The sequence below is a fragment of the Carettochelys insculpta genome, chromosome 1, assembly GCF_033958435.1.
Source record: "Carettochelys insculpta isolate YL-2023 chromosome 1, ASM3395843v1, whole genome shotgun sequence".
Taxonomy (NCBI): Eukaryota; Metazoa; Chordata; order Testudines; family Carettochelyidae; genus Carettochelys; species Carettochelys insculpta.
Genome location: NC_134137.1, coordinates 89,723,004 through 89,735,574, shown reverse-complemented (window position 1 = coordinate 89,735,574; position 12,571 = coordinate 89,723,004). Strand labels below are relative to the sequence as shown.

The 12,571-nt window shown below is 40.0% G+C and overlaps 1 protein-coding gene across 1 annotated transcript in view; it reads left to right on the top strand.

Annotated features, from left to right (window-relative positions):
• OBI1 (ORC ubiquitin ligase 1) overlaps window positions 1-8,480 on the top strand; it is a 36,333-nt gene extending 27,853 nt beyond the window's left edge. The window contains exon 6 of the mRNA XM_074982950.1: window positions 6,153-8,480. Within this exon, the coding sequence (XP_074839051.1) occupies window positions 6,153-7,704 (1,552 nt within the window). The 3' untranslated portion in view covers window positions 7,705-8,480. The remainder of the gene's footprint in view (window positions 1-6,152) is intronic.
• Window positions 8,481-12,571: the final 4,091 nt, after the last annotated feature.

Sequence of the window (12,571 nt, the reverse complement as noted above, 5' to 3'; positions counted from 1 at the left end):
GTGTCCCTGCTTTCCGGGTGCCTTCTGGCCACTGAATATTTTGTTTCTCCATGCATGGTTTTTTATTTTTTTTTTTCCCCCAAGCTGAGTCTTTTTTTTTTTAAAGCAAGAATATTTGGTTCATTTTTCACATGGATGTATTAAAATGTCACTACACATTTGTTAACAACTGGTCTGTGCAGAGCACTAACCTGCTTTTCTACAGACTCCATTCCATTTGGTCCTGTGAAGCTCAAAGGAGGCCTTATTCTTTCCACTCATTCTGTATCTTTCATGTTCATCCTTCTTTCCATGACCAGTCCTCTTACTCACTTCCTGGTACACCCTCTGGGTCTTGTGCTGTTTTAGCTCCCATATTCTGTTTTCATCCTGGATTCCAGTGTCTCCCTGTTTTCTACCCCCATCCTTTCTCCCTCTCTACAGGGATAGAAGAGGGGTTGCTTCTGTCCAGAACTGTGGTGATGTAGCCTTCCATCTTTGGGGTGCTGCTTCTTAGATGAGGAGGATAGTATTATGTCTCTTTGTGCCCTGCCTCCATTACCTGCTTCCTGCCACAGAACAGCTCTGCTCTTCTCTTGTGCCCTTTACCTCGGAGGAGAGGACAGTTTAACAGAAGAGCTGCCTCACCTGCATACAGCCCAATTAAACCTCTTCTCCTTCTCTTCCTCCCTTCCCGCCATGAGACATGAATTAGTCTGTGGACCCCTGCAAAACCTAGGAGCCCCCCAGGCTTCAGAGGCTCTGGCAGCTAGCTCCCAAACAGCTGCTTGATACTAATAATTCCGGTATGGTTTGAGTCTGTTGTCATGTGCTTTGCAGGGTTTTGAAACATATGAACCGTATCCCCTCCCTCATCAAACACACTGTGAAAGACCCCATGTTTCACATGTGTATATAGTAGAGGGCTCTGGGCTGAGTTGGTATTTTGATATTGAATTTCCTTACTTGTCACCTTGAAATCAATGCAAAAGGCTTGTTTACTTTAGTAGTTTATTATGCTTGCTCTGTTGTGCAAGTTTAAACTATGTGCATATGGAACTGAGGGCATAATTTGGCTTGAAGAACTATTATTATGGAGGGGGGACGTGGGAAGGAAAGAATCTAAGCTAAGTTTGCTGGGCTGGTAGTTAGAAAAGAACAAATGTATTGACTTGAAGCTGAACAGACTTGATCTGTGGTTGGTGATAGACAATAAAACATGAGAGTTCAAACTGCCTTCGGTTTTACATTGTCACTTTTCAGCATAGGAACACACTGTTGAATCTCATTTTGATATTCATGTGACAGGGTTATTGAAGTACAACTTGCAGTTCTTTTTACATATCAGAAATACTTACAGCTGGTAACTTTTTACAGAAGTAAACAAATAACTGGCTGCTAACTTCCCATTGCCAGCTTTGACTTGAAATGATTTTTGTGGCTAAAACTGGACTGAGGAAAAGAGGTGAGAGACAGATTGGCTATATATTTCTGTTGTGTGGGACCATGCACAGGGGCCTTGGTAGGCTGTCAGCCTTCTGTGCCTGCTGTAGAAGGAGAGGGGTCAAAGGGTGAATTTGAGGCTGGGAGGTGGGGAAGCTACATTCAGGATTTCTTTACAGATTACTTCTGGGGCTTTTAACATTGAAAATGTTGGAGACAAAAGTCTCTCACAAGGTTATGAGGTACTTGCCCCAAAACATTCACATTGCATATCTACAGGTTTATTGATGTGTTTATCAGGTTTGGATACTTTCAGGAAAATTAATTGTATCTATGCATTTGGCATGCTGACTTGGAGCTTGGATGTCAAACCAGACTATTTTTGTTCTGTTTTTTCACCTTCAGATCACAAATTTCTTCTTAAGACTGACCAATGAGTGGATAGTCACAAGAACTATATAGAACTTTTACTGGCCATGGAGTAATTTATTTAAACATTTGAAGTCATGTAGCAAGTTGGGGGAGATAAAACAGTATGGAATTCTTGAAAATTTGAATTCTAAATGCATACAAGCCGCCAGGAAGGGATGGAAAGTTGCTCTACTACTTTGATGCATCATTGGAGATGTAACTATTTGGAGGTGATCTATGTGATGCTCCGTTTTCTAAAAACACAAATTCCCAGATGTTGTTCCCCTACAACAATTAACATGTTAGCAATGGTGCTTGGTTTTGAATGACAGACTTCTTTTTTTCCTGAGAACATGTGTTATAAAACTTGCAGTGGAGAATACAATGCTTCCTCTTGCTAAGCAAATGTGAGGTTGTCACTAATGCTATTTACATTAAATAAACATATTACATAGTTCTTCCATTTATAAATGGCCAGGTATGCATAGAAATACAACATAAAAATTAAGCATGTTTTAAAGTATCTGTTACAACAATCTCTGGAAAATTTTGCTTACACTGCATAAGCATTTTAATTTCTCTCTCTGATGATTACCCTTACCTTTTAAGCTCATCATGACTTCAGAGTGTGTGTGTGTGTGTGTGTGTGTTTGTTTTACCATATCAGGTAAGACCGTGCATCTCCTGGGCTATGTTAGAGGCTGTCTTGATTACACCAATTTGTCGACAGAGATTTTTGTCAGAAGATATCTTCCAACACAAGTTCTGTTGACAGATGTCAGCCAAACTGCCAAGTGGATTGCAAGAGTGATCTGCTCTGTTGATAGAGAGTGTCTGGACTGCCTGGCCACTCAGTCGGCAAAACACACCACCAGAAGCAGAGCAGACAGGGCTTCGCAGTGTCCCAGAAGCCCTGTTCATCAACAGAAGGCACCCCCCGGAATATCCAGACCACCTTTCTGCTGACAGATCTCTGTCAACAGAGGCATTGTGCCTCATGAGGAGCAGGATAATACTGGAGACAAAAGCACTGTGTTCTGTTGATTTACTGTTGGCAGAATGCCTTGGGAACGCAGCTGATCCCTGGGTTTTGTCGACAAAACCTTCTAGTGTAGACAGAGCCATACAGTGACCTATACCAAAGTCTTCACAGGAAATAAAAATAAATACAGCACAGTGCCCTGGCTGGAAAGCAGAGAAAAATCTTTCTTGATTTGTAGTGCTCAGGTAACACACTATAGCATATTTTATTTCTCTCTTTGAGCTTGAAATTAAGGAGGGAAAACAAGGCAAGACATGTTGACATTTGAAGACATGTATTTAATGGAACATAGTGAACTTTAAATCTAATCTGTTTAAAAAATTAGAGAAAACTGGCACCCAGTATTCCACCTACCTGAGTTCCTTATTAACATAATGGATCTAAGTCTGTGTTAATATTTTTTACAAAACATCCCCACACACACACACACTGCGCGCTCTCTTTCTCGCGCTCTCTCTCTCAATCTTGGTGTATGTATGTATGAAAGACCCACATCATGGGGAGGAACTAAGTAAGTATGCAGGGAAAATAATGAAAAAGACCACACAGTCAATGAAATTCTGTAATTCTAGGTTGTCTCCCTTTAAATGTAATAGCAAAATAATTCCTTATTTATAGAGCTGCTTGGCTAAATACAGCAAGCCTGACTTGTACTCTTGTGTCACTTTGAGCTGTAAATGAGATGTGTAGCCAATTCCATCAGTAGGTAAACCACTCTTTCCTCACTCTTGTAGCACCATTGAGGTTGATGCTGTCTCCAGCTTCTTCAGGCCTTCTCAGCACCCCAACCTTCCACTATTAGTGTTCAGCACCTGTGGAAAATCAGTCAACTCATGTTCAGGAATCAATTCAAAAATCAAAATCTGACTCCCCCTTTTGCTGGGGAGACACACATTGTTCAGTGGCAACGCCTCCATTTCAGAGGTGGAATTCACAGGCTGGAGTGGCACCTCTAGTCAGACCTCAGGGGCTAAGGGTTGTGATCTGTAGGGAGGGCTAGGAAAAAAAAGTTTCAGGGATGGGAAAGAGCTTCTTTGTAGCTCCGAAAAGAATCTTATAAGCAGGGTGTCTGTCCGTGCCTTGTACTAACCTTCTGTAAGAGTGTAGATCAGTGTTTGTGCATGAGGAGAAAAGCAAGTAGCCCATCATATAGGCTGTGGCCACACTTGACCAGAATTTCAAAATGGACCCCACAAATGCCAGCTGATAGGAATAAGGGGATTTCGACATTTGCGGGGTCCTTTTGAAAAGGATGCCCACGTTGGTGAGCTGCGCACGAACGAAACGTGGCACTTTTGAAGTGCCGCGGCTGGCAGTATGCTAATGAGGTGCTGAATATTCATTTCAGCACCTCATTAGTATTCTCCAATTTGGCCATTAGAATGGGCATTTTGAAATTTTAGCCATGTGTGGCTGTGGCCACACAGAGGCTATGTCTACACTAGCCCCAAACTTCGAAATGGCCATGTAAATGTACTACGTGTAAATGGCCATTTCGAAGTTTACTAATGAAGCGCTGAAATACATATTGAGCACCTCATTAGCATGCGGGCGGCTGCGGCACTTTGAAATTGACGCGGCTCGTCCCGACGGGGCTCCTTTTCGAAAGGACACTGCCTACTTCAAAGTCCCCTTATTCCCATCTGCTCACAGGAATAAGGGGACTTACTTCGAAGTAGGCGGGGTCCTTTCAGAAAGGAGCCCCATTGGGACGAACCGCGTCAATTTCGAAGTGCCGCAGCCGCCCACATGCTAATGAGGCGCTCAATATGTATTTCAGCGCTTCATTAGTAAACTTCAAAGTGGCCATTTACACGGCCATTTCGAAGTTTGGGGCTAGTGTAGACATAGCCTCTGTGTGGCTGTGGCCACACATGGCTAAAATTTCAAAATGCCCATTCTAATGGCCAAATTGGAGAATACTAATGAGGTACCGAAATGAATATTCAGCACCTCATTAGCATACTGCCAGCCACGGCACTTCAAAAGTGCCACGTTTCGTTCGTGCGCAGCTCACCTACATGGGGATCCTTTTCAAAAGGACCCCGCAAATGTCGAAATCCCCTTGTTCCTATCAGCTGGCCATTTCAAAGTTTGGGGCTAGTGTAGACATAGCCAGAGATGGTGGTTTTAAAGTGCCTGCAGGTTTTTCCCTCCTCATAATATCAGGACATTTAATTTACAGAAAGAAAACACAGACTCGGAGCAGGAGATTCCCTCACAGTTAACTGTCAAAGGCAAATAGTCAGTCTTCAAAGTGTTACAGGACTGCCTGTGTTTTGCAAAGCTACTAACTAACACAGCTACCCCTCTGGGACTGACTATTTTATTAGGTCATGAGCAAGACCCATGTCTTCAGATGGTTCTTACCCATGAAAGGTTGTGAAGTACTACTTGTTAGTGTTTAAAGTGCTATGGGATTGCTTGTTGTTTGTGAAAGGCAGGCCAGCCCATAGGGCAGGTGACGGGTTCAAGGCTGGGATGTGGGGGTGGAGAGAATATACGCTTTTTCTTCTGTAACGTTGGAAATGAAAATATACTGTAGCCAGAAATCATGCAAACATATTATGCACAGATCTTGGAATCACAAATAGCAATGTTATATATTGGAATCCACAAAGTAATTAGATTGACATTATGATGGTAAAACTGTAAAATGAAATAGCACCAAGTTAAAGTACATGAGAAGCCCAAGGAGAAACTGTACATCTAAGATGAATGTAATTGAAATGGTCCAAATAAGTATTTAAAACCACCTCTAAGGATTGTTGCAATTTCTGAATTTCATATTGGCATTTTATATTTGACAAGGTGACATTGTGTAAGAAATGTATTGTAAAACACTGCTGTACTGTAGGAAAATGATTGAATGTAAATATTTCAAGATGTGGACCACCATTCAAATGTTCCCATAAATCTTTGCCATTGTTTTAGGGGATAATTCTTCATGCATATTTGAATTCACTTGATAGATCCAGCCCCTGGAAGGGTAATCTTCTGCTTGTTATTGCTTCACTATAATTTTGAGTGGTAGATGTGTTTCATGTATTCACCTCCACCTACGCAATGTGACTTTTTTTTTCATTACTAGCTGATAAGTACAATCCTGAATGGAACTATATTTTTACTTTTGAATTAACCTGGTGTGTGTTTGACAGTATTGCCTCTTCTTGAAACTAGATTAGGAAGCCTGTATTTGTCAAGATTTGGAAAAAAAAATATGCAACACAAATCAATTCTTTCAACTTAATGTTTTCTCTGTTCACATTTCTTGTAGGTTTGGTAGGTTTACAGTGGCTGCACTTCAGTCCAAAGTAGAACAGTGTGAACGTGAGACAACCCGTCTGAAAAAAGCGCTGGAAAGAAGTGACAAGTACATAGAAGAACTGGAGTGTCAGCTTACACAGCTGAAAGGATCAAGTGGAGAAACTCAAAATGCGAGTACTGTTAGAGAGAGAGTGCTTTTCACAGATCATAAAGGAAGTGAAAGCAGTGAAGATGATGTTGCATCATTGACAACCCAAGTAGAAAGACTAGAGAAAAAGACTTCAACTACCAGCTCAAGTCCTGACAATCACAAGCAGTTGACAGGTAATGGACTCTTAAATGGTGATGGCGCTTGCTCCAACTCCATTAGTCGAGATGAATCAAATGGTCCAGACACACAATGTTGTCCAACAAAGAAAGAACTATTTCCAGGGTGTCAAGAAGTTCTGGATATAACTGCTACAAATATGGATGCCTGCTTAGAACAACAGTGGGATACAGTTGAGGACTGTGCACCGTATAAAGATGAAGAACTTTATGAGCTTCCAGCACCACGTACGCCTTCTTTGTCTCTGAGTTGCCTCCAGTTGAACACCCCTGATATCAAAGAGAGTTCTCTCATTAAACAAGAGAGGACAGGGAAGCCATCTGCCTTTCTAAGGAAACTGGAGTTCAATGATTTTTGTGACACTTCAGATGATTGCAACAAAGATTCTCCAGAGCATAGTACAAGCCCCTGCAACAGCCAGAAGAAGTTGACTTGTTTTACTTCATCAAAGCCAGCATTTTGGAATAGCTGCTCAACAAACTATGCTGCAAATTTAGATTTCAACAGTTCAGAGCAAAGCATAATCACTAGTCATTCAGGTGACCCATCAGCAAAGTCCAGTGATAAGCATGAACTTCTTTTATCTAAAAGGTTACATACTATCCGTTCATCGGAAATGAACCGCACAAGAACGTCTAGTGAAGCATCCATGGATGCTGCTTACCTTGATAAAATTTCTGAGTTGGACTCCATGATGTCTGAATCTGACAACAGCAAGAGTCCCTACTACAACTGTAAGTCCTCTGAACTTGATAATCCTTCAAAGTCAACACAATGTTCTGAACTCCTGAATGAATCAGATAAGAAGCTAGAAGAAAGAAACAAACAAAACAGCATAAAATGCCCTGAGTCAAGTGACCAATTGGTAGATTGGAAACCTGCTACATTTTCAATCCTCTCCCCATCTGGACTAGACATGAATGAACACTTCCCATTGTTTTCAGGCAGAAATTCAGAAACTAGTGAAATCAAACCTGAGAACTGTTTATTTCAAAGAGAGTTTTCCCAAAGTTTTCTTTTTAGTAACTCACAAAGGCTATTTGAAGAACAAAAGTTTGGTTCCTCTTTTTTTAAAATGTCATCTGAGATGCATAATCTTCACGACCAACTTCAGTCTCCTTGGGCTTCTTCCTTTATTCCTGAAAAGAAACATAAGAGCGTAAATCAGTCAACCAAAAGAAAAATTCAAAGCAGCCTTTCTAATGCTAGTCCCTCAAAAACCACTAAAAACTAACTCCTTGTTGATTTTTTGAAGTTAGTAGTGTTAGTGCCAACATAAAAACATTTCAAAGTATCCAAGTGAAGTAGATTCCTGGTGAATTCAATGTGACCTGATTCTGTCCTATTTGACCAAGTGAAGACTGAATGTTCCCTCAGAACTCCAGACTCTTTCACATAGAGAAGAATCATTCAGAGCTTTCTTCTTTGGTAGAAGTGTTTTTGTTTTGTAATTTCTTACATTATTTTAACTGTCAGGTTATGTGATGTTCTCAGCAGCAGTTATGTCCTCCTTGAATATGACCAATTTTAAATGTTAAACCAGCCTTTTATATGGGAAAGAACTTGCTTTTAAAAGTTTAATTTCCTGTGCTGTAAGGTAATGGTATTATAGTACTGCTACTGGTAATATTGTTCACTTACCATAAAACTGTGTACTTTCATATTGTAAAACTTGGCTTCCAAAGGAAACTGCTGCTGCTGCTGCGTAGACCTATTTGCATGGCACTGTTCTATACCAACACTGTAGTTGAAGTGTGTATAGCTTGTTGCACACTTTCTCATTTCAGTGTTTCAGCATTTCAGTTTGAAAACCTTTTTTTCTTTAACACTGAAAAAGGGGTGCTTTTTTTGATTATTGTTTCGAAAGTTAAGCACAATTTTTAATTTAGTTTCCACAAACCATTGTTATTCAGAACATGTTCAGTATGCGTGTGTAGACCATAAAAATGAGTTTGTATGTTAATGATTTGTTTACCTAATGTGCAGTGAACATTTTACATTAATACTGTACTGTTTTACATTAATACTGCATGCTCTTCTATGTGAATTGAATAAAACATGTCATAATCACTGTAATCTTTGATGTCTCCTCAGATATTGAACTAGCACAGGAAGAATTGGGAAAGTGGTCCTTTTTTTTTATTTATATATATATATATATAATATACACACACACACACATATATATACATATATATAAAATTTTGAAAACTGTATAAAGCTTTTGTAAGACTTAGGTTACAATTTTGGAATAAATTCGCATTATCTTCCCCCTCCCTGGTGGATGTTTTGCCCTTCTGGTGTCAGCATCAATGTAATTGATGATGGAAATGGGTTTCAGCCTTTCTGAAGCTTACTTTTCCATTAAGTACTGAGTAGGTCAACATCATCTGGTGGTCTGCTACAGATGTGTCAGGGCGGGGAGGTGTGGGAGTAGCCTCTTAGTTTGTATCTGCAAAAACAGTGAGGAATCCTGTGGCACTTTAAAGACAAACAGATTTGTTTGGGCATAAACTTTTGTGGGCAAAAATCCTGGTTAACGTATGATGGAGTGGTGTTTTGCCCATGAAAGCTTATGCAAAAATAAATCTGTTAGTCTTCAAGGTGCCACAGGACTCCTTGTTTGGTGCTATAGATAGAAGACCCAATTAAGCAGCAAAGCAAGACGGGTATCTTTGCATTACAGTGTATCTTGTGTTTAAAATTACATATGCTTTTTATCTTAAACATGGAATTGTCTTTCTAAATGGACTCCATGATGGTATTTCTTATAAATGGGTAGAGCATGTCTATCAAGGGATCAAGGATAAGAAATCCATGAACTGCATTCAGCCCATCTGATTAAAGCACTATACTGCTGGAAAGTCTTTGGCATAACACTGTAATAAAAATAGTGTAGTTCTGTCAACAGTTGGGCCTCAAATATATTTTTCATTTTCCGCGTCTATGTTTAGGAGCAAGTGTGGCTTTACTTCTGTACACGTATCTCTTCCAAAATGAGTGTGTTGCAAACACAGTATCCTAGCCACAGCTACGAGCCCCGGTATAGACAACAGCCTATTCCTTAGCACCTCCACTTTAGCTGATGTTGGTTTAGTCCTGCAAGAACAGGAATGTCAATATACAATCTTAATTTGCATTGTTCAGAAGTTAAGGGGCCATCCTGTTCTGGACACTAATTCTGGCTACCCCTAGTTAGTTGTGTAAATCACAGGATTACTTTGTTAGCACTTTTTTCAGAAGCCATACTTAAGTTTTTTCTTTAAAATACCATTACGCTAACAGAAAATCATCCAAAAATGTGTGCTTTTGGAAATGCCAGGGTTAATATTGGCACCCTCTCGTGTCCTTGAAATTTAAATTGTGCATGTTTTATACTTCATGAGCATTCGTTTTACACCATGTCTCTTTAGCTTTCATTAGTAGGGTTAAGTAACAACATGAACAGCCGCTTATCTCATTTAAAATCAAGTTAGAATATATGACAATATATACAGTATTGTATGTTTAATCCTGAAGGTTGGATTTTTAAGCAGCATTTTTGTTGTATAATTTTTGTCATGCAAGTGGCAAAGGCTTAAGAATTTTTTTAAAAAGTGATAAACATGCACAGGACTAAACTTATCACTTTCTGTCTTCACCCCTCTGCCCATTATCTCTTCAAACTGAAGTAGGGGTTACCTTTTATGCACTTTTAGTCATACTGGTCTCAAAAAAGATATTACCTCACCTACCTTGCCCTAACATGCATCATTGTATTATATCAGTAAACAGTAATATGAATTAAAGTTTACAGAAAGGATGGGTGAGATGTATAGCCTCTATGTTCAGTCACATACAGCGAAATAACTTTTTCAGTAGTGTATTTAAAAAAAAAACTGCACTCATATAATCTCTAGCTATATTTAATATTTCACAAATGTATTTAAGTAAGAGGTGGCCTTTGTTAAACTGTTCTGGCATTACATTTACATAGAACGTGGAGTCTCCATCTCTTTTATAAGATCTATTTTAAGTTAAACTTGCAGGCTTTGATTTTGTGATGACAAGGTAGACAGAGGCCCTGAAACTGACTGGCAAAATATTGTCTTTTTCCAGTATTACAAAGTTTTCTGAATCAGGCTAGGTATTGCTGAAACAAGCTCCATTTAAAATCTTTGTGTGTGGTACCTAATGACAGCAAATGGTAAGCTTTATTTATAAAATAACTGCTTATTTGAGCTCATTTACTGCACAGGACATCATGCAACTATCAAATGTTAAATAGCATTGATGGATATATTGTGTTCCCTTTCTTGGTGTGTAGATCACCTGTGGCAGTATCTTCAGCGAATTGGCAGCTAGAGAGCATCACTCGTACCAGTCCTCTCTCTAACCAATATGAGCAGCAACCTATTTCCTCACTTTTTTCAAAACTGAGACTATCTACATTAGCCCCCCCCACCCTTTCAAAAGGGGGAAGCTAATGAGACATTTTGGGATATGCTAATGAGACACTGCAAAGAATATGCAGTGCCTCATTAGCATAATGGTGGCCGCAGCACTTTGAAATGGGAATAAGGGGATTTCAAAGCGTGCGGGGTCCTTTTGAAAAGGATCCCATATAGATGAGCCACATGCAATGGAAAGCAGCATTTTTGAAGTGCTGTGGCCACCATTATGCTAATGAGGTTCTGCATATTTATTGCAGTGCCTCATTAGCATATCCTGAAGTGTCTCATTAGCATCCCCCTTTTGAAAGGGGGGGGCGCTAGTGTAGACATAGCCTGAATGTCACTTGCACTGTAGTTCTGCTGTGATTCATCACTAAACCAACGTTTCGCGTAGACTGCTGCAATTAACTGTTTACACCAGTGAGGCTCAGACCAAGGCACTGGAGCCACGAGCAGCTCTTTGTTAGGTTTCCTGTGGCTTACTGCAGCACCAGTGTGAGGTTGGTTTTACTATTATTAATCAGTTACGATGTTTTTACTATGTTACTAACCAATTATCAACTTATACCTTCTCACAGCAAATTAACTTAGTGTATGTGCGCGCGCGCGCGCGCGCACGCACGCACAATAAATATTTCGCATTCTTTGTCATAATGTTCCAAAGAAACAATGAGTTCATGATATTGTGGCTGTTCTGGCTCCTGAACCTCTGAGGTCTGAGTATCACTGGCTTACACCAGGGTCTCATGTAGGCCTCCTGTGGTTCATCAGAGTTAGCTACTGGCAGGCCCTCAGGCTGTTTGTTTACCTGAACATTGGCAGGCATGGAGCCCCACAACTTTCAGTGACTGTGGTTCGCTGCTCCACATCGAAGGGAGCTTCAGGAAGTGCCATGGGCTTGGCCACTGCTTCACACAGCTCCCACTGGTAGGGAATGGAGAATGGTTAGGAGACCAGCAGGTAGGACAATCAATCAAATGTTAATTGTAATAACTTCCTATTAGTGTAAAATGAGGATGGGGTTTCCCTTTTTTCATAACATCGGGGATAGAATGAAAAGAGAGCAGTCAGGTTCACTTTTACTTCCAGACAATTCATTTTGACAAATATCTCAGTGAATTAGACTGAGTTACAGCCCCTCAAGAAATTAGTGGAAGTGGACATTAGTTTTTGTGCTTTTAATTCCCTTAGAATTTAGGGCCCAAAGCCTTTGGTAATATTTTCCAATGCGTTTAAATTGTGTTTTTAAAAAAAAAATCAAAAAGCCCTTTTTAAATACACCCCCAAAATGACAGGGTGCTTCTTTTGGAAGAGCTAACAAACAGGGAGCAAGAGTGTGTAGAGGTAGGGCTGAATCTCTCTCTTTAATGTGATTCCTCATCCTTCTCCAGTACTGCTCCTGGTATTTAGTTTCCCTCTTCAAAACAGGGCATGTGGATAGAAGAAGGAAGCAAATACCCATTTTGTATGAGAGGTTGAATCTGTGTAGCATTCTGCACGGTGTGTCTACACAGCAGTTATTTTGGAATAGCACTTGCTATTCTGAAGTAACTTTCCAAGAATCTACACAATGCACCTGCTATTTTGAAATAATTTTGAAATAGCCAACAGCTTATTTTGAATTTGGTAAACCTCACTGCACAAGGAATAGTGCCTATTCTCAATGAC